At 46.9% G+C, this 26107-nt stretch overlaps 1 protein-coding gene across 1 annotated transcript; it reads right to left on the minus strand.

Moving 5' to 3' along the window:
- Positions 1–401: 401 nt before the first annotated feature.
- GPR139 (G protein-coupled receptor 139) lies at positions 402–25000 on the minus strand. The gene is made up of 2 exons (XM_054042540.1): positions 24880–25000; positions 402–1376 (listed from the first exon to the last, which is right to left on the minus strand). The coding sequence occupies exons 1-2, from the start codon at positions 24998–25000 to the stop codon at positions 442–444; spliced, it is 1056 nt and encodes a 351-aa protein (XP_053898515.1). The 3' UTR covers positions 402–441.
- Between the last annotated feature and the right edge of the window lie 1107 nt (positions 25001–26107).

Here is a 26107-nt window from a genome sequence, read left to right on the forward strand (position 1 = left end):
ATCGTTTTAGGCAAGCGCACGCAATGCAAATGATACCTTCCACAGTACATAAAGCATTCACTTTGTCAATAGTGAAGACAACTAGATGGTCACAGAAGTTCTTTTATGGTTGCAATTAAACACCTTCGGCGTGGCTTTTCCCCCAACAACTGTACTGCACCAATGCTTGCACGTGGACACATGATAGCAATTGAACATAAAGATTTGTACTCCAAAGCATATTCAAAATGCTATGTAACAGGAAAGAGGCATTTTGCCTTCTTATTCCGACTCCCAAAATGAAGTACTCCCATTCTCTGCTAACAGTCTGATCTACCTTTAGTCTGTCAGGGAAATGAAATCAGCTGACCACTTTTAAAAATAGCCACGTCAGCAGTTTACATTCTGGAGATGTAACCGCTTGAAAAGAAGATGCATCCAGAGACACTAACAATCTTCCTTTCATGGTGATATTTTTATAGGTTTTCCATTTTTATCATACTGGTAAACAAGCATTTTGATGCAGTGAGAATTGGCAGGGGAAATCCAAGGGCTGCTAGTTATTGAAAAGTTATGGTTTGTATAGAACTGAACTGGTTGTTTCTGGCACCTAAAGAAAGCCTTTAGTGTCGCAGCTGCCATTGTGCGAAATCTCTTGCTAATGAAACAGTAGAGGAAGAAATTAATTGCAGTGTTCAACAGTGCTAGCATATTGGCAATATCCGACACGATATGTACCAACCAAGTGTTGTTTAAAGGTGATACATAGAGGTGATACAGTATCATGATTATTCTTGGTGCCCAAAGTATGGCAAAAATAGAAGTTATAGTAAACAAAATGGCTGTCGTTTTCCCTGTGGAATATCCTCTCAGTCGGAAATTGCATTTTCGTCTGAGCTTGTACACAATGATTGAATTCAGAATGAAGAAAATGGAACATGGTACCAAGTAAACAGTAAAACAGTGGATCCAGATAAGGACATGATGTATAGATGTGCTTATGTAGTCTTCAATCCAAATATTGGGCCACCAGTAATAGGGGATGCTGGTCAAAAAGCAGGTGATATAAACACACACAATGACTTTTCGAGTACGAGCTGGATAGGAAACTGTGTGATATTTAAGCGGATGACATACTGCTATGTACCTATCAATTGTTAATGGCACGGTAATCCAAATGGACGTATGTATGGAAGAAAATTCCAATACCTCAATTATTTTGTCAAGTATCTGAGGCATCTGCTTATTCAAGATGAAGTCCTCCAGCAAAAAGTCAACAAAGACAATAAAAAAAAGTACCAGTATGTCAGCAGCAGCTAGTGCTAAAAGATAGTTGTACGAGGACTTCTGCCTGCGAACCACCAGCTGCGATAGGATAATGACTGTCAGGATGTTTGCTGTGGAGACAGAAAAGTTCAGTTAGTTTCATGGGAGGTAGATTTAACCTTATTTCAATGTTTGATTGAGCTGGAGCTACATTTCAGGCATGCTGTAGCAGAACTATCTTCATTAAAGTTCAAGAAATCAAAGAGTGAACTCCTATGTTGGCTGTGCCTAATTCAATCTAGTCAGTCTGTCAATTCAGTCCAGCCCTGTACCACTGTGTTTAGCCAGGTTTAGCTGTTCTGTTTAGAAGAGGCAGTGACTGTTGTTTGGAGTTGGTCAAAATATTCTGTTCAAAATTTTTTTTGATGGAAAAATGTATCTGTCCCGCCCCCCCCGCCCCCCCCCCCCGTTTTTTTTCCTTCAAAAATATATATTTTGGTGTGGAAAATATTCATTTTTTCCCCCAAAAAAATTGTTGTGTTTTTCTTTTTACTAAAAAAACCCTTTTTTGGTTTGGTTTCCAGTTTGTTCCCCTCCCCACTTTTGTTTTTCATTTTCTTTTCCCCAGCCTTTTCCTTTCCCTTTTTAGTGACAGAAAGGAAAAAAAGAAGGTATAAAAAGGACTCTGTTACAGCTCACTTGATTCCCCTGAGAGAGAGAGAGAGAGAGAGAGAGAGAGTGTTTGAAACCTAGGGAAAAGGATTGGAAATCAAACTGCCCTTGATAGGTCATCTTAATTTGACCATTTCGGGGCTCAATCCTGTGAAGTGCTGAGTGTCTCCTGAGAAATGAGTGCCTTCAATTCTCACTTGAGCAGGGTGAGGCACTCAGAACCATGCCTGAGGCTCTCAGCACTTCACAGGCCTTTTCTATCATGACAGTTTTGCTAGCTCTTCATTCAGGATCCATATCAACCTTAATGCCACCAGATTCATCTGCTCCCCAAACAGTTCCTTGCTTAACCAGAGATACTCCTTAAGAATACATCTCTGACTGTGAGGCCTTGTATCTGTTGCTGCTACTGGAGTATTCCTGAGCCATTAAAGGGAAAAATGCAGTTCAAATTAAACCTTTATACTTGAGTAAAACTCTTTGAATTATGTATGATTTTACTCAACACCACTGAAGAAATCCTGTACACTTCCTCTTTGGCTCAGACAGGATTTTGCCTGCAGCCCCATGGCCACTGTCCAGTATGCCCATCACACAACCTATGCCTAAAAGAAGGGTTACATGCTGTTTAAATAGCACAGCAATAAGTTGCCAACATATCACAGAGCTTACATTACATTAGGTCCAATCGTGCAGTCTTGTCTCAGGCAAAACTCCTATTGCTACCATTGGCAGTTTCATCAGAGGTATGCTAGATTGGTCCCATCCAAAGATTGATTAAATCGGCTAGAGTGGCCACAGTAGTGCTTTAAACAAAGATGGAGATTTGGTTTACTGACAGTATGGCTTGCCAAATATTTGTGTTTGACATTTTCATAAATGCTGTAATTACCTCTCCCTCTTCTACAGATTGCTCTCCCAAGGCAAATCAAGAGAAATTATGAGGATTTCTTGAAATCAGAAAGAGCAGAAATTATGTAAGTAAAAGTAATGATGCCCTTGTACGTGTGTCCTAAAACTGAAATGAGAATGCATATTATTTAACTATCACTTGGCAATTACGACAACTCTTGACTTTAGAAGGCCTCCCAAGCCTGCTTTCTCAAAGCAGGTTTTTAGCTAGTGGAGAAAAGGGTCACACAAATGAATGACAGGAGTAACCACCATCAACATCTCAATTCTGGAATTAACCAAAATTCAAGAGAATGATTAAAATCACATCCTGGAACAAAGCAAACTCTTGTAGAATGGCTAAACCAAACAGTACGTGATCAAGGTGCCAGAACCATATATATGAAACATAAAGTAGAATCTTGCCCAGAATATTATTTTAAGACTCTCTTTCAAATTAGTTTTTCTGTCATTAAGGACTATACCAGGCCTGACTCTCCTTCTGTTACACTAATCTTACATGGGTGTAACTCCATTGATTTAAATTTAGAGCAGCATCAGGGGGCTGTGGTAGGCAGAGTGCTCCATTGCTTTGTTTTTCAAGAAAACCTTGGTCTCTCAATAGGATCTGCTATATGGCAATCAGATATAGAATGAACAACATACAGTAACAAAAATCCTGGACTCAGAAAACTTAATGTGACTGAGAAATTACTGTTTCATGGCCTGACATCTTGTCACTTGAATATACCCAGTGTATCCATCTCCTTTGCAGGAGCATAGCTGGGGGGTTCAAGGGAAGCAGCCGCTTCACCTCAGCACATTTTTCAAAAGCGGCGCCTGCCAGGCTGGCGCTGGGCTCCTGCAGGCAAGGGGTGGGGCGGGCAGCACGGCCGGACTCCGGAGGAGCCATTTGGGGGGGGGGGGGGCGGCGGGCGCGGCCGGAGGAGCGAAGGGGCCGGCTCGTCGGCCATCGCGCCCCACGCTCAGCACGGCCCCAACATCACCGCGGCTGCCTCTAAGGCGGCTCGGGGCTCGGCGGCTGAGCGCTCTGCAGCTGGCGAGATCCCCTCTCCCCAGCAGCTTCCTGCTTCCCTCGGCCCGGGCAGCCCAGCATTAGCAAGGGGTGGGGTATTGCTAATGCTGGGCTGCCCAGGCCGAGGGAAACAGGAAGCTGCTGGGGAGAGGGGATCTGCCCACCAGCTGTGGAGCGCTCAGCCGCGGAGCCCTGAGCCGCCGCTGGAGGCGGCTGCAGCGATGTTGGGGCTGCACTGAGCGTGGGGCACGATGGCCGAGGAGTCAGCCCCTTAGCTCCTCCGGCCGCGCCCGTCGCCCTCCCCAATGGCTCTTCCTGAGTCCGGCCGTGCTGCCCGCCCCCCCCTGCCTGCAGGAGTCCAGCGGCAGCCCGGCAGGCACCGCTTTTGAAAAAAAAATGCTGGGCTGCCTGGGCCGAGGGAAGCAGGAAGCTGTGAGGGGATCTCGCCAGCTGCTGCCCGCCCCACTGCTCCGCTCCCCTCAGCCCCCGGGAGAAGCGAGCAGCGCCTGCCCGCCACCCCTTCCCCGCGTCCGGCCCGCCCCGGACCGAGCCCCTCCGAGGGGGGGGGCACAGCATGGCCGCAGCAACCAAGTGGGGGGGGGGGGAGCGCAGCGCAGCACGGCTGGAGGAGCCAGCCAAGGGAAGGGGGTGCGGAGCAGCCGGAGGAGGAGCCAAGGGGGGGGCGCCTTTTTTATGTTTGCTCCCCCTGCACTTAAAACCTAGCTACGCCACTGCTCCTTTGAGATTACTGTAAACTTGAGTCACCCGTACCCTGCTGCAGTGAGGGAGGCTGTGTCTGTGAGGCAATTTGCCCCGTCAGAGGTTCTGGTTGGAATTTCATAAGAGCTTCAACAATGAAGCTAGATATGCACATCTTCCAGGTTCTCTGGCCATGCTCCCTCCCCATCTGTTCCTCCTGCCTGCTTTGTGGGAGGTGTTGATTAGTTCTAGGCCCCCACAGTTGAATGGATTTACGGGCAGCTTCTGCCTCTCTGCTCCTCCATCACCAAGGCCAGCAGTAACAGTGTATACCAAGGTGCCAGCTAGCTTTGCCCTCTGAGCTGGATTAGAAAATTGATCTGACAAAGTACAGGGAAGCGCTATCCAATTTTTCTGCAAGGGTTACAGTATCTTGTATTGGAAAAACTTTCCTTGGAATCACATTAGTGGTTTTGCTGGCTGGGTGATATGAAATACAATAATATCATTTACTTAGTGAGAACAGATATAAACACCATTACTGAGGTTCAGCAGAAAACTGCCAGCATGATAATGCCTCAGCAGAGAGTTCAGGAATAGCCTTCACTGCTCTGTAAAGTATGGAGAGAGGCATCGGAGACTTCATGAGACTGATTCATGTGTAGTCACTTTGTCCATCTCCCTGGCAATGTAGAATTCTTCTCTGTGGTATTCCTGAGCCCTCTCCAGGACTAGTGCTTAGTGAAACCGGGGAGAATGCTGTTCAGCCAGTGGACCATACCATAATGACAATAATATATTGCCCTCTGCAATTGTCATGGTGGTTCCCAGATATCTGCTCTTTTTGCTGTATCCTGACAGGTCACTTTTATGCATTCTAGTGGTGGTAAAGATAAAAAATGTCCTCCACCACCATAGCATGTGCAGAGACTCGATTGCTGGGTCTGTTAGGTGTAGTGAGCACATAGGTGAATTCAGGTTGGCTTTACTTGGACACTGTGGTGCATGTTTCTTGCTGGACATTTTTTGGCCACTTGTGGATAAGATCATTCATAGAATATTAGCATTGGAAGAGACCTCGGGAGGTCATCTAGTCCAATCCCCTGCTCAAAGCAGGACTAACACCAACTAAATCATCCCAGCCAGGGCTTTCTCAAGCCAGGCCTTAAAAACCTCTAAGGATGGCGATTCCACCACCTCCTTAGGTAACCCATTCCAGTGCTTCACCACCCTCCTAGTGAAATAGTGTTTCCAGTGATTTGGAATTGTGGGGAAATAGAGCAGGGGGGCCTTCTTTTTAATAGCCAGAGCTGTGAATCTGAAGGCCCCAAAATAAACCCTCCAACAGAGATCTGTTATGCTAACTACCCTTACACAAAGCAGTACAGGCCAGGGCCTGAACTAGACTAGACTGCACAATTCCCTGCCAAACTCGGTCAAGGGTCATGACCAGAGGAGGCGGGGGGCAAGGAGGGAAAGAATAGAAGAAAAGCCCGAGCAGCAGCACTAATGAAATATGTTCATGACTAATGAAATATAATAACCACTTGTGTGAAGCAATAGGCAACTTTAGCTAAATGCAATTTCTTAACTCATGCAGCTTCTCTTTTGGGTGATCTGTGACCCACTCCGTGATTCCAGCTATCTGCAAAAATAGCCAATCATAGATCCTCTTTAGGCGTCCCATGGAAACCCCCCCCCCAATCTTTAACCAAAAGACCCCGGAAAATAACATGTGTCTTGAGAAATGTACCCAAACTGGTGCCAAGTACCACCCCTGGGGAAAACCACCAAGCGCCCCTCTACCCAAATAAACACCCACTTCTTGGAAAAATGAGGAAGGTACCTGGGGGGGGGGGAACTGACCCCGACCCTAATTTCTTAACTCGCGGTTTGGGAAGGGACTGACCCCAACCCTAATTTCTTAACTCGCGGTTTGGGGAGGGACTGACCCCAACCCTAATTTCTTAACTCGTGGTTTGGGGAGGGACTGACTCCAACCCTAGTTTCTTAACTCATGACGTATTGTTTGTACTTTGCTTGCGGTTTAATGAAATAAAAACCCGCCTGCGAGCGGGCCTCAGGGTGTCAGTCTTTGGACTGCACCCCAGTGCACTGGTATGTATGTCAATAAACTGGCCTCAGGCTTGAGTCTTTGACTAAAATCATTGCGTGGGTGTCTTTGACCACAACAGAATGGATTGGTCACTGCTGTGGGAGCTGATTAGGGGGTGACAAATGTGAGTTTAGGCTGGCATTGCTCACTGCAGTGCAGGACTTTGGCTTTCCTAACATCTATCAGAGACCCAAGGATGGAGGCTGCAAGAGATGAGACTAGTGGGTTGGCGCGGAGCAACTGTTCAATGTATCCCCTTCAATCGAGGGGATCTATCTGCCTCTTGCCCTAACAATATATTATCTGGGGGTCTCTAATATCCAGGTAGCAAAAGTGTCCAGGAGAGCTTTGTTCCTTCTTGCATGGCTGTTCCTTCCACCGCAGTTATCCAAACTGGAATAATGCAGTGCACTCAATAGGGAGCTGCACACAAACATCATTCAGAAACCTCAGCTAGGGCAGTACATGGCTGCCTGCTTACTCAGCCGGGCTTTATGCAAGGAGACAATTTCATCTGCCCTCCAAAGTCTGCTTGACTTTGTGTGTTTCAGTGTGCAATTCAGAGCATTGGCATTGACCTCTATAGCCCTATGTGTTTGGGGTTCTAGGCATCTAAGAGAGATCGTCTGTCAGGGAAACGCCTGAAGTGAGAGATGGTCGTTGGTTGCCTTTACTTCTGGTGTTAAATCCCAGTGGACTTTACAGCAAGGGATTGTCTACATGAACACTTAGTTTGCTGCAAGCTGGGTGTAAATCTACCCCACACTAGCCTGCTGATCACTAAATGTCTGTGAGAACCCTGCTGCTGCACACTAACAGTTCCCTTATGCATTTTAATCTACTCCTGTTCCACACCCCAGCTTGCCGTCAACTAAATATTAGTGTAAACAAGCTCCAAGTAAAAACTCTTCCAAGCTCTGCTTATCATGTCAAAGATGATCCTTTCTTACAGTGTTTCCTATAAAGCCTGAGCACATCAGGTTTAGGAATTTCAGCAACAAACATTGCGTTCAGCCCCTGTGGGGGTGCAAAAGGGGGTAGGGTCTGGGCCCATGGAGTTCAGTGCACAAGGATTGTGCAATGCAAAGCAAGCACCACTGGGACCTTGACAGATATGGAGGGAGTAGAGGGGTGCCCATCTGGTCAGGTGCACAAGCAGTTAGATTCTGTACCCTCGGAGAAGATTGTGCAGTGCTCATCCTCTCTCCCACTTCCCCAGGATTCTGGGTGATGAGGGTGTTTGTCAGGCACCTGGCCTCCTGGAGCGCTTTCTGTACCTTCCTCAAGTGTTGTCTGTGCCTGAAAGGCACAATATATCCTTTAGTTTCCTTGCTTTTCTGGATTATAGTCATACCTCAAATATTATCTGTCTTTATGGGGGAATTATAGAAATACTTCAATTGCCTATTATCACAGCTTGTGAGCTTAAAGAATAGCAGTTGAGTGTCTCTAAGCAGGAAACAGAAACACTCGTTACTTTTGAGGAATATATTCTGTACATAACAAACAGACTCTGCATGCAGTGAAATCTCCTTTATATTTTAAGTGGATAGCAGGGTTATGACACTGTGTGGTTTGGTAGTTCAGTATCATAAACTAGCTAAATAAAGTTACTATGGCTGTTGCTTACTGGGTGACAAACAATCCATAAGGTCATATAAGGATAGGGTTGCCAGGTGTCCGGTTTTTGACTGGAATGCCCAGCCGAAAAGGGACCCCAAGTGCTGGCTCTACAGCTCCTATTGGCTAGGAACCGCGGCCAATGGGAGCTGCAGGGGCGGCGCCTGCAGAAGGGGCAGTGTCCAGAGCCGCCTGGCCACACCTCCACGTAGGAGCCGGAGGGAGGACATGCTGCTGCTTCTGGGAGCTGCCTGAGATAAGCGCCGTCCAGACCCGTGACCCCTCCCGTGCCCCAACCCCTTGGTCCCAGCCCAGAGCACCTTCCTACACCCAAACCCCCTCATCCCCAGTCCCACTCCAGAGTCTGCACCCCCAGCTGAGCCCTCACACCCCCCCATACCCCAACCCCTTGCCTCAGCCCAGAGCCCCGCCCCTGCACTCCGAACCCCTAATTTCTGGCCCACCCCAGAACCCACACCCCCAGCCCAGAGCCCTCACCCCTCTCGCATCCCAACCTACTGCTTCAGCCCGGAGCCTCCTCCCGCACTCTGAACTCCTCATTTCTGGCTCCACCCCAGAGCCCACACCCCCAGCCCACACCCCTTCCTGTATCCCAACCCCTTGAGTCACCCCAGTGAAAATGAGCGAGCGAGTGACGATGGGGAGAGTGAGCGACAGAGGGAGGGGGGATGGAGTGAGCAGGGGGCGGGGCCTTGGAGAAGGAGTGGGGCAAGGGTGTTCGGTATTGTGTGAGTAGAAAGTTGGCAACCCTATATAAGGGATGCCTTTCACCGAATAAGATTGTCGCTAAAGAGAGAGAGAGAGAGAGAGTGTGCTTGTGTGTAAAATTATTCTGTAGGTCAAATATTACACCTTCCTGCATTTCACATTAATTGTTATACAATTTTAATTGTAATCTCATTTTTTTAACTTTTCAAATAATGATTTCCTTTCACTATATTGACAGGCCCTTTATATATGAAAAGAAATCCTGAATATTTAAATTCAAAGTACTAGAAAATATACAACGAGGAACAATGATGCTTGATAGAGCTAGATGATGTATTGTAAAACAGTAGACAACATTAAAAACTAGACATTTACCGTTCTCAGTAGTTAAATGTTAGTGTGATTGCCAGTACAGAATCAAATGGCAACATTTACCACATCTAAGATTACCATCGTTTTTATCTTCTACTTTGTAAGGACAGTGGTTTTCAACCTGTGGTCTGCAGACCCCCTGGGGGTCTACAGACTATGTCTAAGATTTCCAAAGGGATCTGCACTTCCATTCAAAATTCTTTGTGGTCCGCAAATGAAAAAAGGTTGAAAACCACTGGTGTGGAGATCTCGGTGGTGACTGTGTTGTAACCATTGCCAAGGGGTGACTTTTGCTACTGACTATAAAGGAGAAGCCATTTTGAAAAATAAATATTGTGGTAAACATTCATTTATTAATAGTGCCTGCTGTAGAAGGCTAGAATTTTTGTTTAATTTATATGCCCAAGAACAACTTAGATCGCATTTATCAAAAACGAAGATAAGGTGGCCCCAATATTTTCTACAAATTCAGTGCTACAGTGTAAATGATGATCTGTCCTAATGCAATATGGGCCAAATTCAGTGAAAGTACGCCTGCTTAGGGGAGCAAAATTCGCCCGTGACCATATGGTGGATTGTGGTCAAGAGCTTTGTTAAACAGTGCAGGGCTTGCCAGGTGACTCACTCATGTGATACCTTAAGGCTGCAACTGATACAGCACATCTTCCTTCCATTTCCTCAGAGGATACCTGTGAGAAGTGATTTAAAAGGCTGATTTATTTATTGTCATATTGTCTGGGAACCAAAGAATGGGACGTGCTCACCCACGCATCCCTGCGGGGAAAGACGAGTCAAGTGAAACCATTTCTCTGTGTGTCTCATCTCTCACCAGGCACAATGGTAAAGCGTGTCATTCTGCAGCGCAAGCAGTAGTGGGAGATGGCAAAGTCCAGAGCAGAACTGCAAGGGACGGTGTGAAGAGGGTCCATGTTGAAGGAGAAGCAGGGCAGCACAAAGGCTATGGTATAATTGTATGTGGAAGGGCTCCTCAAGAAAAAGCTCTAATGTGACTCATCCTTAAAAATCCTGGGTTCGTTGACTGACCATCCCCTCAAACTGGAGGATGAAAATGAAACTGGAAATAGAAAAGACTTACTAGGCTGCCTGGGAAAAATACTACCTTATTATTCAGCTGTTCAGGTCACTCAAAACTCCACTATATGTAGGTGAAACTGAATTAGTGACTGCAGACATGCACTTAAAAAATTCTGGGTGCGCTGATTGATCAATGCCTCAGACTTGAGTCTGACAATGAAAACTGGCCTTCCGCCTCCTTTTCCTGGTACATGGTACTGATTAGCCATTGCACCTTGCTCTGGTGAAGAGCACTATGTATTCTGTACCCTTCCCAAAGTGTAGTACTGGGTGTTACTGGCTAGTCAGAACCAGAGAGAGATTTTAACAAAATAGATGGTTTTGTGAGCAAATGATCCATTTCTTCAGCTCTTCAAGGGCATTTACAAGGTAACTCTGTTGAGGGCCACTGGCCAGTATTCATTTTCAGCCTAGTCAGCCAGTCAGCGCACCCAGGGTTTTTAAGTGCAGGTCTATACGGTAACTTGTCTGGCAGACAGTGAGTAATTCATTTCACTTGCACAGCATGGGCCTTTGGGTTTTCCTAGGCTGCTGGACTAGGATTTTTGTAGCCTGACTGATGGAGCAGACCTAATGGTACAACTCTAGGACTAATGCACTATACTGAAGGAAAGTGTGTGTGATATAATACAGGCCTCATTTTCCTCGCACTTACCACATCCTAATTCTCATCAGTGTCAGGCGTTTTAGGCCCCTGTGTTAACGCACCTGATCTACTGTGGGATGGATTGTGGCTTTTTATGCCGTGGCCCTAAGTAGGGGGCAGTGGGGAGCAGCACCGTAAGCCTGTACTCAGGCAGGCACAATCTCTCCAAGGCTGCTCTTTGTGCATGCAGGGTGAACGTTCTGCTCCATCCGTGCCTCCTCCCTGAGCACACAGAGCTGTCCACAGAGCACAGGAAGTGCAAGGAATGCATAGGAGCCACTGAGAATCTAGGCCCGTGTGTGTACGTCCGTACCTCTATAGATGTGTACATATATACAGTGTGAGTGCATCTTTTTATGTGTATGTTATAATAGACAGCATGGGCAGTGGATATAATAGGCAACACCTGGGCTGTGGTGCCCCCCTCCCCCACTCCCGCCTTCTCCCCTCTTTGCTCTGACCCTGACCTGAGGCTCCCAGAACTTGCTGCTGCTGCCTGGGGTGAATCTTCCTCCTCTCCTCTCCTCTCCTCCACCCCATCCCCCTGCCCCCTTAGAGGTCCCCACAGCTGCCGGCCGCGTCTCTCCTCATTCCCCACTCCCCGTGGTGTGCGTGTGAGAGACAGAGAGAGAGAAAGAGAGAGAGAGAATGCGAGTGGGGAGTCAGTGGCAGACATGAGGAGGCAAGTGGAGGTGATCCATGAGTAAGGGCAGGTCTACACTACAGCTGGGATCGACGCTCTGAGATCGATCCACCGGCAGTCGATTTAGCGGGTCTGTACTCTACCCCCGACGAGAAGAGTAAGGTAAGTCGACAGGAGAGTTTCTCCCGTCGCCCCCCCATGGTGTAGACCCGTGGTAACTCGACCTCAGGTACGTCGACTCCCGCTACATTATTCATGTAGCTGGCGTTGCATAGTAGGGTAGGTCGACTTACTGCAGTAGTGTAGACATAGCCTAACTTTACACAGTGAAAAAGCTTTGCAGAGATCACTGAAACTGTTAAAGAGCCATTGAAGTGGTAATGAAGCCCTTTAACAGGTATTTGCCAATGCCCAGGAAGCCTTTGGCCACATTCAGCTGGCTTTTATATTGTAGGAAAATGTGTTATAGGGGTTAAAAACAGTTTCCAAATGACGATTCTTCCGTTATTCTCTGTACCCAGAAGAAGTAACTGCTAACCTGGCTCAAGGAAGAGCTGACATAGCCAGTGAGTCTATTTCTCGATCTAGTCATTTTATTCAAATCCAGTTTAAGTAAACGAATCTGGCAGGGAATTCTGTATAAGAAAGGTGATTAAACTACCGCCTAAATGCAGGCTGTCACTGACAAGCACTTTTTCAAACTGAGAGATTAGGCTTCAGGTTAGCGCAGGTAGCCTGGCTTTTCGTCTCTCTCTATACAGCATACACCGAACTCCCTGCCACGCAGAGAAGAATCTATCGGGCAGTTGAGCCTGTTCAGTTCCCTTGGGGAATGTTATTAGTGCTTTAAGGTGAAAAGCGGAGAGGGTGTCACGGGGGGGGCGGGAGGGGAGGGGGAACAGCAGCAGGGTGAGCCAGCTGCACAGCAGGTGGTGGAGGGGGTCTTGTGGCAGGAGAGGAAAGGGTCTGGTGGGGGCGGGGTGAGGAGGCAAGCAGCAAATGGGCAGGGGAGGAGGTGAGCAGAGGGAGGGATCTCGGGGGGGTGTGTGAAAAGGTGAGTGGCAAGTCAGCGGTGGGTGGGGTCTGGGGCAGAGCAGAGGTGGAGTGTGGGTGGGGCTGTGGGCGGAAGAGGCAGGACAAGGAGCTTGCCTCCTCCAGGGGACGTTTCACCCACTGCCCACGATAGACAGGGAGATAAAACACTACACCTAAGTCTCCAATCTCCTTCCCCCACCTACTGGTAGTATTGTGAAGAAGGCTGCACTGCAACAACACGGGTACTGGTCCTACAAGATCCTATGTGCCCTCCGCTCCCACTGAAGGCTGATTCGCTTCTCACTTACATCAGTTTTATGCTACTGCAGCTCCATCGATTTCAATGGAGTTACTCCTGATTTACACTGGAGTAAGTGACAGGAGAATCAGGCCCAATGACTTCAGTAGCAATTGAGGGCACATTAGTACTCAGGGAGGTGCTCAGCACCTCAGAGGATCAGGCCCATTATTACAGTTGACCACACTGAAAAAGCTCAAAGCAGGTTGCAGAAACACTTTTGGGTATTGGGGAGGGCAGAGGTTAAGAATATTTATTTTTAAATCTGTAACAATAAGCACCTTTTTCATTATGCACCTCACCAATACCTCGCAAATTATATTTGTGTCCATTATTTTAATGAGCTGGGTTTTAATGTATCTTAAAAGCAAGCACACAAAAGTGGAAGGAAATGAGCCTCATAGGTGTACTGTCCTCAAGCATTTTTATGGTCTCCTGATCAAAACTGAAATAGAATGGATGGTGATACACCACTTCTTCAATTATAACTGCAATGCAGAAGTGCTTTGGGGGAGAATGGCAGGGAGCACTTTAAGGCATGTAAACAAGTGTGTGTGTGTGGGGGGGGGGGGATAAAAAATTCCCAAACTCAGCTTCTCAAGATCTGGGCTGCTGTCTTCCTACCAGAGTGGTATGGTTCCCTAATGGATACCTGTATTAAATGAAGACAAAGAATGCTTAACAAAATAGTGCCAAGAATATGCAAGGGTTTTAGTTTTTGGTTCAAAATATTTGGACAAGTCACTCTGGGCAAAGGCAGACCTAAATTTTCAAAAGTGATTCTAGATTCCTCAAATTTTGGCTGCCCAATTTGAGGTGACTTAAAGGGGCCTGGTTTTCAATGGTGGATTCTCGGTGCTAGTCTGAATATCAAGCTGCCCTTAAGGTGTCTCAAGCTGAGCAGTCAAAATTGAGACACAAAATCATTAGACTCTTTTGAAAATTTACGCCACAATGCTTATACAAATATGAACAGTGCAAGATGGAAATTAAGGGCGGAGATGGTGCAGAATTTCATTGTGGGCCATATTCTAAAGTCCTTACTAAGTAATAACAGAGAGGATTTAGCTCTGTATTAACTTAAGTCCTGTTCCTGTAGAGAGATCCACAAGTACAGGCCTTTTGGGCTTCCTATCATGTCACCCAATTCAGTGGGAGTCCACGCTTTCAGATCTCGGGGCCAGCTTTGCTCACACTATAATGGGTCTTCTGCCTGAAGGAGTGAGTTAAAAACTTGTCTACATGGTGGGGTAATGTGCTATATGGGGGTATAATTTCTACAGTGCACTAACCTATTGCACATTAAAGGTTCTCTAGTGCATTTTAAAGCAGCATTGTGTTAAAGTGAACGAGGGAACCTTTAGTGTCCACACAGACCAATTATTGCACAACACAACAGTGCACTTTAGAAATCACACCCCCATACAGTGCATTTCCCCACAGTGTAGACAAGCCCTTAGTAAGGCCCTCAGGATTTGGCTGTGTTTTAGCAATGGAGGGTATATTGACACGAGAGATTTTTGGCTTGCGATAGCTAACACATTTGTATGTGCTAGTCTGGGTACTCCACAGTCATTTGTACTAAAACAAACGTTTGTGGAGTCTCACCACTTGCAAGTACAAACAAGTTAGCCCCCTCAAATTAATTGGCAATCAATTAATTAATTTGAGTGGAACTCAAGTTTTTTTAACAAATCTCCACCCCTCTAAAGGAAACATACCCTTAGTTACCAGACTGAGTTGTCTTTTACCAAGGAGGGAGAAGAAGTTAAACAGGTGTTATCTGGGGTGTGTTAGGAAGGCCCCATGCAGTACTGAACAATTCTGGTGAAGCAAACTATAAATAACACTTTATTTTAGAGGCCCCTGCTTGATGCTAACATAGATGTGTGACTCCTTTGGGTCTCCCTAAATATTGCTAGTCCCAGGCTTGCAGCATGGCTTCTGCTTTGTTCTCTACTGTCTCCTCTGAACAGTCCCACCTGCCCTATAAACAGAGTAGGACGTAGCCAGATGGGATTAATGAAAATGATATGGTGCTGTCCTAAAGATGCTCTATCTACAGTCCCCTCCATCCAGGTCACCATTAGAGAGGCAGACACAGCACACCCTGAATTTGGACATCTGACTGTTTTATTCATGTACTAATTCAGGGGAAGGAGACTGGGATAGAGTGCAGGGGCACTGCAGGGTCCCCAGGAGACAAGGGGTTAACTCCAGCTTCACTTTCCCCTTCTCTTGCGGGAGAAAATGACTGTGGGTAGGGAGGGGCTTTGTACCAGGTGCTGAATGCAGGGTGAGCTCCAGGTTGGGGAATCTTCCTGTTCTGTTTCTTTTGCATAGGGTAAGTTGTTTTGATTTATGTTGTGAAGGACATGCTCCTGCTGACTTAGTTCTGCTGAGTCACGCCCCCTATTTTCTGGAGGCGAGCAGAAAGAAAAGAGGAGAGGGAGCATTAAAAAGCAGAGCGGTAGATGGGTGGGGGAAGGAGGAGAGGATAGCAGGACTGTGTGATAAGGATACCTAATGTTTTTCAAAGATCCTCGGCTCCTAGAACAGCTCCTGGGGGCTCTGCAAATATTTGCCTGCTCAACATGAAAATTGACTCTGCTCTACATTTTGTACCACTGTCATTTCCAGGAAAAACCTCTGCTCGAATGTTTCTTCCCAGATAAACGAATTTTAGTAATTTCCCCTCCACACGTCTTTGTATTTTGCAGCCTGCTAAGCTTTCCATGTATTGCACCTTGTCTCAGCACGAACACCACTGCTTCCCACTCAGTCCTTGACCTGGCAAAAAAACACACAATACCCCTTGTTTTCATATGTCCAGAAATTTGCAGTTGTGTTCTGTACTGTACATCTGATTCACAATGATGTCCCCTTCTGAAATAACATGGATGCTGCCTTTCATTCCAGTGACCTTGTATTCCAACTGGGGACAGTTTAGCAGACACTTCCCCAGACATATTGACCAGACTAAAGGTCTCTAATACACACTCCTTCCTGTCACCCTTTTTTGTGCAGGATGATTGCTACGGATCTATTTTTTTCTCAGCATCCATCATTCTTTAAAAAACAGACAATCATTTTGCCATTGAAAGTAACTCATTTCAAGCGCTTATGCAGCAGTTCTGTCCGTCTCTATGCACTCGCCCTACCTAATGGAGTATAACATCTCTCAGCATCTCTTTGTTGGCTAAGCTACTGGATCAGTCACTTATTCTTACTGTCTTAGTCTCATACCAGTCAGAAGTGCTGCCCAATCAACTCTCTGCCCCTGCTTAAACAGGGTACCATACACACGCTTTGGGCCCCATCCAGTGCTCATTAAAGTCAATGGAAAGATTCCCGTTGACTAAAATGGGTGCTGGAGAATTTAGTGCCCATTTATTGTGTGAACTCCATTTAATGAACAATGGTTGAACGGAGTTCTTTCTTCCAGTTTGGAACACAGCATAGATCCATTCCCGCATTTGCAAATCTTCCTGTAGTATTACTGTCTTGCAGTTACGTTGATATGATTCCTGTCTTGCCCACATACTGAGGGTCTAACTGATCACCATATTTGGGATTGGGAAGGTATTTTCCACAGGGTCAGATTGGCAGAGACCCTAGGGTTTTTTTGCCTTCCTCTGCAGTATGGGGCATGGGTCACTTGCAGATTTAAACTAGTGTAAACGGTGAATTCTCTGTAACTTGCGATCTTTAAACCAGGATTTGAGGACTTCAGTAACTCAGCCAGAGGTTAGGGGCCTAGGTGGGCTCAGGCTTTGGTTCCCCTCCTGGGGTTGTGCAGTGATTTTTGTTGACAGAAGAGGGTCATGGTGCAGTGAAGTTTGAGAACCCTTAGACTAGATTGGGGTCGGCAACCTTTCAGAAGTGGTGTGCCGAGTCTTCATTTAGTCACTCGAATTGAAGGTTTCACGTGCCAGTAATACATTTTAATGTTTTTAGAAGGTCTCTTTCTATAAGTCTATAACTATAATATATAATTATAACTTTCTATAATATATAACTAAACTATTGTTGTATGTAAAGTAAATAAGGTTTTTAAAATGTTTAAGAAGCGTCATTTAAAATTAAATTAAAATGTAGAGCCCCCCGGACCGGTGGTGAGGACCCGGGCAGTGTGAGTGCCACCGAAAATCCGCTCATGTGCTGCCTTCGGCACGCGTGCCATAGGTTGCCTACCCCTGGACTAGATGATCACGATGGTCCCTTCTCACCTTAAAATCTATGAGTCTATAACAGAGGTGGGCAAACTATGGACCGCGGGCCACATCTGGCCCGTGGGACCATCCTGCCCAGCCTTTGAGCTCCCAGCTGGGGAAGCTAAGCCCGGCCCCTCCCCCACTGCTCTCCCTCCCCCACAGCCTCAGCTCGCTGTGCCACCAGCGCTCTGAGCGGCGGGGCTGCAAGCTCCTGCCGGGCGCACAGCTGCCAGTCATGGTGCTCTGAGCGGCATGGTAAGGGGGTGGGGAGTGGGGGGGTTGGATAAGGGACAGGGGGGCAGTCAGGGGACAGGGAGCAGGGGGTGGTTGGATAGGCGTGAGAGTCCTGGGAGGCCTGTCAGGGGGCTGGGGTGTGGATAGGGGTCGGGACAGTTAGGGGACAGGAAGCAGGGTGGGGTTGGATAGAGGGTGTGGTCCCGGGAGGTAGTTAGGGGCAGAGGGTCCCGGGAGGGGGTGGTCAGGGGACAAGGAGCAGGGGGGGTTGGATGGGTTGGAGGTTCTGAGGGAGGCAGTCAAGGGGTGTGAAGTGGAAGGGGGCGGATAGGGGGCGGGGACCAGGCTGTTTGGGGAGGCACAGCCTTCCCTACCCAGCCCTCATACAGTTTCAGAACCCTGATGTGGCCCTCAGGCCAAAAAGTTTGCCCACCCCTGGTCTATAAGATACAAAAGGATCCAATGCACTTTACTCAGTTGCCTGGAAACAGGAATACTATGTGTTGATTGCTGAATAACATGCAGTGGAGTTTGCATGTCCCTCATACTTCTAGTGGCCAGCAAACAGTTCTCATTGGCTGTTCTCTGAGATTTTCTGTGTCTGAAGAGGATTTAATTTACCAGATGCAGAGAATCCAGAATGGATGGGGCAAATTTGTCCTCATGGTTCAAATGCACTTTTTAAGGACTATGCTAAACATACATCTACCACTGCCCACTTCAGTATTTGCTGTGTATTCCTTGTGAATGACACTGACAAAACTACAGCCTCCTTGTATGCCCCCCACCCCACGCCATTGGCACTAGGCTGCCTATCATGCTAACTGTGTTGCACCCTTTAGCATTTAGGTAGGTAAAAAAACTACACCTGTCCAAGTCTCCTCTTTCCATTCCAGAAGTGTATTGCAAGGAAGGCTACACTTTAAAGACATTGAGCTTGATCCCTCCAGGTGCTAGGTGCCTCAACTCCCATTGAAATAATTGGGCCTGATTTGCCTCTCATTATACTAGTTAAGATCCCTCCCTTCCTCTTTTTTTTTTTTTTTTACACCACATCATAAGATTTCTTGTGCTCATCTTCAAGACCCTGGACAGCTCTTCCCTTTGTGATGTGTCCACCCCTCCTACACCATTCGTTCCCTTCTCTACTTGGCCAATGCCAGTAGCCTTGACTGCAAGCAGACTTCAAACGGTTGCAGCAACCCAGACGTTCTCTGACAAATAGGTCTTGCTGCCTCCTGCATGAAGTCCATGTTTCGCTTACGGACACAAAAACATCTTTATCCTGAGACTAAAGGTCAGAATCTATCAAACCTGGGTACTACTTGTATTGCTATACGGGTCAGAAATCCGGACCGGCTTACAGGCAAACTTGCAGCAGCTCAAGGCATTCCATATGCACTGTCAGCCTTGACAGACTACCCGACCTCTCCTCCCAAATCCTGAGCATAAAGTGGTTTGACTTTGTGCAAAATGTCACAATCTCACAAAGATCTGGCCTTCCTTCACTCAGTCATTATATTCAAAAGCAGCGTTGCATGTTCTTTGGCCAGGTTGCCAGGATGGGCCAACACACCCCAGCACACCATGCTCTCAAACTCTCCATCAACACACACACGGGTACATGCCCTGACCATACTTGGCGCTGCCCCAGAGATTCGTGGATTTGCAGGATTGAGCCCTATCTGGGAACTTCACTACACAACCCCTCATGTAATACCATCAACTGTGGTCACTGAGGCCGGTGCAATGGCCTTAGGAGACTATGATGATGAACAGCCTTGACAGACTACCCGACCTCTCCTCCCACAATCATCTCTGTGCCCTCTTTCATGCAGCCCCCCCATCTGCATAGATTACCCTCATTGAACTGACCTGTCAGGCTGTTACCCTCTCCTCCTTCAAATTCCTCCTAGAAATCAGCCAACCAATAATGGATAGGCTATTGGGTGGTGGCCGCAGCTGATTTGCATGCATTTAATTTTTTTAATGTATTGTAACCTTTTCCCCAATCCTTCAGCTGTTGCTTGTTTTATTAGATTATAGGTGCTTCCAGACAGGGATACTGGTTGCTCTCTGTGCATGGACATTGGGCTTAGTGCATTGTGTGTATCGGAAGGATGAATAATAATGCCATACCACTTCAGTATGTCACTCTAAAAATGTGGAACATCCTTAGCTCCCCATGGCTCTTATGCACCAAAGTCAAAGCATCTCACTACAGGTTCCCCATTTTGGAATTGCTCCATCTGCAAAGCATGTCCAAAGCCATTTCCTGAGGTTAAAAAGGCCCCATTTTGCAGTTTAATCCATGTATATTGTTGGAGCAGTGAACCCAAAAAGCATGTAGAGCTGGAGAAATGAATGTGCAGACTTTGTTTCTGAAAGCAGCCAGTCCAGGATGGCAGTTTCCATGGGAGTCTGTATAACCCTGCTCTTTGTCCCAGGAAGCTGTAACACTGCTGGACAGGTCCTTTGAAGGTACCTTTAACAGAAGTGCTCTACTAAAGCACTTGTTAGAGGAGGTAACTGAAACTTAGCACAGTCTATCCCTAGTAGCTACAGTGTAAGCAATGGTACATTCTGGAGCTCAGTGGTGTTATTGGATATCTTGCACATAACAGGGCCAAATTTTGCTCACGTTCTCAGTGTAAACAAGAGTAGCAATTGCAGCATGCGCTCCAAAAGTACACTCTACCACTGGATAAGGGGAAAGCTTACACATAGATAAGGGGAAAGCTGTTGCTGCTGCCTTCTCCATTCTAGTTGTGGTACTGTATACAATCAATTGGAACAGGTGATTGCATCTAACCCTACCATGCTGCTGCTGTACTCTCCAATGAAGCAGAAATTGGAGTAATCGCCAAACATCCTCAAGAGATAGTGCTGCATTTGTGCCTGACTCTCTTAGCAGTGTTTTGGTGGCATTTGAGGGCAAGTGTCTTTAGTTGCAGCTGTCTTGTCTAGCTCTCTTACTAGAGAAGAGACTAGTTTGGAGGCTTGGTTGTTCTTTGTTTCTTCACCCATCAGCCCTAATTTTGACTGATTCAAAGCAATTCTTCCCTCTCCTTTCTGCCCCATACACCTAACGCCTCTTCTCTACTGATGTTTTCTAGCTTCCCCCCACCCCCCCTGAGGCTCTCACACCAAATCAAGAAAAAATTCCATTAGCCCCACCCCTGCAGCCCTCACTAAACCCACCAGCCCACCAAAGAGAAACTCTAGAAACCATCCCCTTACCCACAGAAAACACTAACCATGGCAACAACATTGTAGGGGGATTGTCCCTTTAAACCACTGCACTTTCTAGCCATTGAACTACTGAAATACCTACATTTCCAGCAGCCTTTGTGCACTCTGCTCCTACCAGACACACATTTTCTTTTTTTCTGCATTGAGAGGCTGGATTCTGCAGATCAAGGGCCTGATTCTGTAGCCTTGCTCCTGTCACACAGGCTAATTACTCACGTGAGAAGATGTTACCTAGTACGAATGAGGGTCTGTAGCATCTATCCCCAAGTGAATATCCCGCAAAAGTATATTGCAGGAAGCATAACTTAACCTTTGGCCATCCATGTTTAGACAGGTTTCCTCTTCCCTCAGGGCTCATCTATGCCTCTAGGGCACAAATCTGCATTTGGGTGGTGTGGAACCACCCTGCATTGGGTGGCTCTCCGGCATACAGGAGCAGCACATCTGTTGCCATACCTCTTTATGGGGGTGCAGCATAGCTCATTCCTCCTAGTGTGCCAGTTACTCTCCACAGGCCTATCGGAGGGAGTGACAGTATGGTGAGGTCATATCCCTGTTCTCCCTCCCTCTTTGGAGCTCTCCGCGCCCCTAGAAGGATAGGGAGGGAGCAATCCCTGTGCTGTCCTGACAGCAGGGGCAGCAATTATGCCTGGGCCATACGAGTGAGGGGATAGGGCTTCCTGCACCTTTAATGCACGCTGCGTGCATTCACGTTGCACAATGCAGCTTCCGCGCAAAGCCGTTGAGCTGAAGAAATTTCCTTTTTACAGTAGGACAAAAAATCCAAACAATAATAAAATGATTTTATCACACCTTTAAAAACAGCGGCAAAGAGTTAACCTTTTGCATTTCAACGAGGTATTGCACAGACACTATGTCTGTGTGTGAGGCCAGGACCTAGATCTTGCTCTCTTTCAAGTTCTCAGAATTACAAAAAAACAAACTAGCTCAAACCAGGGAACCTCGGGGTCTTTATCATTTAGACAAGGAAACTCAAATACCCCTACAATATTTTGTAAAAGCAGCAGTGCAATACCAGAATGAAATCCATGAATTTCTTATGCACTCAGCATGCCGTATATGTACAGTTCTCTTGGATGTTAATGCCAGTATTATCTTCAGATAACATACATTGAATAAGGTAAGCCAAATGTATCCCTGATACAACTCCTCTGAACTCACTGGAGTTACATTAGGCATCATTTTGGCTCATAGTATCAAGCAGTTTTTTGGTGTGTTTTTTTTAACTATTATCAGTGCCATTTTTCCTAATCAAATGGATGTATGTTCCAGGAAATATTCACATCACCCTTGCTAATTTGTGTCATGCAGCAACTCTAACTGTACATTCCTGGGTGGATCATGGTAGGTTCGTAATTAGAATGTATTGTACATCTGCAGTTGTGTAAGTATAGGCAGAACATTCATTAATGGACTTCCTAGTGTCTGCATGAAGGATCTTCCCAATTTCAGGTAGATGTAGCACCTCATTGCTTCCTAATAACCTACTACTCGTATATTCTTAAGGTGGTCTTGGTCACTTCCTATTGGACAGGTGTCAGTATCAGACTCCACGATGGCATCATTGTTGACTGCCATGGCCCAGAGGCCAAGCATGGAAACTGTACCTTTTCTCCCCACCCGGTGGAGTCCCTTCAAGTCAGGGCTGAGGCACAGCGTGGCTGCACAGTGGAGGGGCTTGCCTGTGCTTTACATGCTTTGTGGCTAAATACAGGACTTAACTTTCCAGTTCTCTATGATTTGCCAGGCATCAAAATTTAATTATAGATGAGGAAAAAAAGGCACAGTGAATATCAATTCATGTGCTGGGTACCAATTTCATATGTACTGTAGCCACTGTTCAGACCCAGGGCTCTCACTGTCTGATTCAAAAAAATGTATGAACTAATGGCTTGAAGAATAATTTTCTAAACAAAAGTAGCTAAGGTGAAAAAAAGTATTTAAAAATCCGTTAACATCTTATCAGTGCTGCTTGCCATTTACAAGATGTTTTAAATATACCCGGGTATGTATATAACTATATATTGCATTATCAAAAATATTGATTCATCTTGACAAAAAAAAAGTTCTAACATTTCCCTCTATTCTTGCTTGTCAAGAGGAATCATTATTAAAGATATTTTTAAACAGTAATTTTTAAACCATGGGTTTTTTCTGGATGTAGTGCTGGGTTGGCAGTCCTGGATACTGAAGCCCTTTGTTTAGCCATAGAACTGGTATAGCACGGACTGTCTTCCCTACCAAGATGTCTGAGTGTTGACCTGACGTGACCACTTCTAGGAGTGAGAAAGTTCAGTCTCCACAGCTTACTCAGTGCTTGTCCTGTGCTGGGACAAACATACCAATCTGAATCCATTGTGGCAGAGGTGGGTTTTGTGCTGTCTAATGGCAGTGCAAGCTCCAGGCATACTGACACTCTAGAGGCAGACTGTTCTACCTTTCCTGGTTAAACCAAGGAGCCCTTGTTTTCTGGCTAGCCAGCCTCTGGTCTATATTCTTGGCATGAGCTTTTGATGCTCCCAACTGCACTCATAGGAAATCAGTGGAGTACTGCCATTGACTTCAGTGGGTGAGGGATCAGATTCCTGGAGCAGTGGGTCATGTGGGCCTGACTAGATTCTTCAACTAGCTGCCCAGGCTACAGGGATGGGCTCCTGGAGCATGCTGGTTTTCTAGCTGACCAGATACTTTCTGCACTGGAATTCTGTGGAGTCACAGTTCCTTGCTCACGTGCAGAATCTGAGATACCTTAATCCTAAAGCTACCCTTGTCCACTGGGAGCTGGTTTGAGGTAAGCCAGCAGCAATCTGACAATAACAATTTTTAATTAATCCTCACATGGGCAGGCAACATACAGATACACGACTTCATGTCCCAACGTCAATCCCCTGAACCCTCCAGTCCTCAATACCATTTTACTTGAAATAGCCAAATTAATTATTTTGGAAACTTGATTAAGAACTGAGACGATGTACATCAGGTTCTGAACCAGAGAGCACTTGGACAGGTGCATTATAAGCAACTGGAACTGTTTGCTAACCCCTCCTTCTCTCCCCCCCCCTTAAAGAGAAGAAGACAGACCCTTCATTAAAGAGAAGAGAAAAAACATTACCTATACGTGTAAAATACATGTCCTAATAAGTATATCATAAGAAATGTCTCATGTTAATCCACATAGTTTAATAAAACAAGCTTCCCAGGTATTTAAAAATTAAAAGTTCCACACTCATCACATATTACAACATTTAACTTTAATTAGAAATTCACCACCTCTTTTTTTAAAGATAATGCCTGGAGTTTTTCTAAAGTTTTAGCAACAATGTTAGGAAGAGACTGTTATTTGTTTAGACAGAGAGAAGGTTTGCCTAATGATGTAAAACAAGCAACTAACCAGAAATACCATCCAAAAGCAGAATTATTGTCTTGTAGATTTGGATCTGTAGAGATTCCTGTCCTTAATATAAATGTATTCACAGCAGAACCATGCCTTGCTCCTCTACACACACATTTATCTGTGAGACTATGTACCGTTTTACTGTACCAATGAAAGTGAGCCAATAAGAAAGTACTCCTGTATTGCAAACAACCAAAGTCTCTGAACATCAGAATTTTCTTGGAGCTCTGTGCAGTAGTTGGACCTTGGATATGTCATTAAAAAAAAGGATCTCAGTGAACATACACTGCAAACAGGACTTGATTTTGGATGAGTCTTTTTCTAACCGTTGACCTATAACTATATGCACGTGCAACACCCGCCCCCCTCTCCCACAACTGTCCTCCAGCGTAAGTGGCTCCAAGACTGTTTGCTTTTTATTCTAAAATGATTTGGAGACAGAATAATTCCGCTCCATCCCTCGGAATCTTTCCTTAAAGACTAAAAACTTTCTCCACTTGCTGGCTGAGTTCAGCTGTCAGGACAAGTCGATTGCTCCTAAACAAACGGTCACGGCTCTGCTTTTAAAATATACCGAGGCAAACCTCATCTCTTAAGGGCGATCCTCTGGGGCCAGGCAGAGCCTGTGGGGGTGCCGCTGGAGAGCCGGGCAGAGGGTGGCACTCACCTGGCAGCCCGAGGCAGAGCAGCAAGCTGTAGTAGATGACAGGTACATATCCCAAGCCACAGCCATACTTGTGGTGAGCCAGGAGGGAGCCGTTGTGGACGTGGATGTGGTTGTACTCCATTGAGTTGTCCTTCTCCTGCTGCTGTTCCGTCAGCACATGGAGGGGCAGCGATGCTCAGCCTCCTCTCGCCCAGCATCAGCGACTGTGTGTCTTCCGCGCCCCCGCGGGCTCCCCCGCCCTCCCGCACCTGCTGCGCCCGGGATTGTCATCGGGAGCAAGCGCGCCCGGCCGCCTGCAGCACATGGTGCGCACACATGGCTGCTCCCAGCAATGCAGCGAGCGGGGGGGCGCCGGCCGGCACTGCTGCAAGGCTGCTGCTCGCCAGCCCGGGCTCACCGCGGGGTTCACGTGCACAGCGCCGGGGGTGCATTGCAAGTGCCGCTTGGCGCCTGCCTCCCCCTCCCTTGTCTGTGCGGCCCCGGGCCGGGACTGGGCGTGCACCAGGCTCCCCCGCTTCAAACAAAAGCGAACAATAGCCCCCGCTCGTTGCTCTCGCACCGGGAGCCGCGTGCCTGCAGCTCGGCAGCGGGTGGCCGGCCGGGGCAGGGGGCTGGCGGCGGGTCCTGGGCGTGTAGCGGGAGGCATGGCTCAGCCTGCAGGGAGGGTGTCGCTGGAGTGCCCGAGTCCGACCGCTGCTTTCCCCGTCAGGGCAGGCTGGTGAAACAGCGCCGCTTTCCCTCAGGGAGCCCCTCCATAGCCGGGGAGACCCGCTCCAGACACTGGCCCTGCTGCGGGTTAATGGGTTTTTTTGTCATCAGGCAGCGTCCTGGTGGGTTTACATTAAACCCGCACAAAGGCGTTGTATCATCCCAGTGTAGCGGAGCCTCCCCGGGACCCAGCGCTAGTGACCAAGGACCAGCTGTCTTACGGGAGTTAGGCGCCTGAATACTTGGAGGAGCTGATCCAGCAGCCATTGAAGTCATTGGACCTTTACAAACTCGATTAAACTGGTGCGATTATTTGCACTATGGTTTGAAGGCCACCAGATTGGGTCAGTTGTTGGGCCCAGAAGCAGGGTCCTAGAGTGAGAATATTCTGCCACTCATCCTGGAGAGTTCTTCTCCAAAAGCCAACAGTATGTGAAAGAGACCCCAGCTTGGCCTTCCTAGTGAAAGGGGAACAGATTGCCATAGGAGGGGACATGAAAGGGGGAGGCTTTTGTTTTCA

This window comes from Malaclemys terrapin, chromosome 10 (genome assembly GCF_027887155.1).
Source record: "Malaclemys terrapin pileata isolate rMalTer1 chromosome 10, rMalTer1.hap1, whole genome shotgun sequence".
NCBI lineage: Eukaryota > Metazoa > Chordata > Testudines > Emydidae > Malaclemys > Malaclemys terrapin.

Coding starts and splice junctions, on each gene's coding strand:
- GPR139 (XM_054042540.1), bottom strand. CDS start 25,000: ATGGAGTACAACCACATCCACGTCCACAACGGCTCCCTCCTGGCTCAC. Junction 1,377..24,879: donor GCTCTGCCTCGGGCTGCCAG/GTGAGTGCCACC, acceptor CTGTCTCCACAG/CAAACATCCTGACAGTCATT.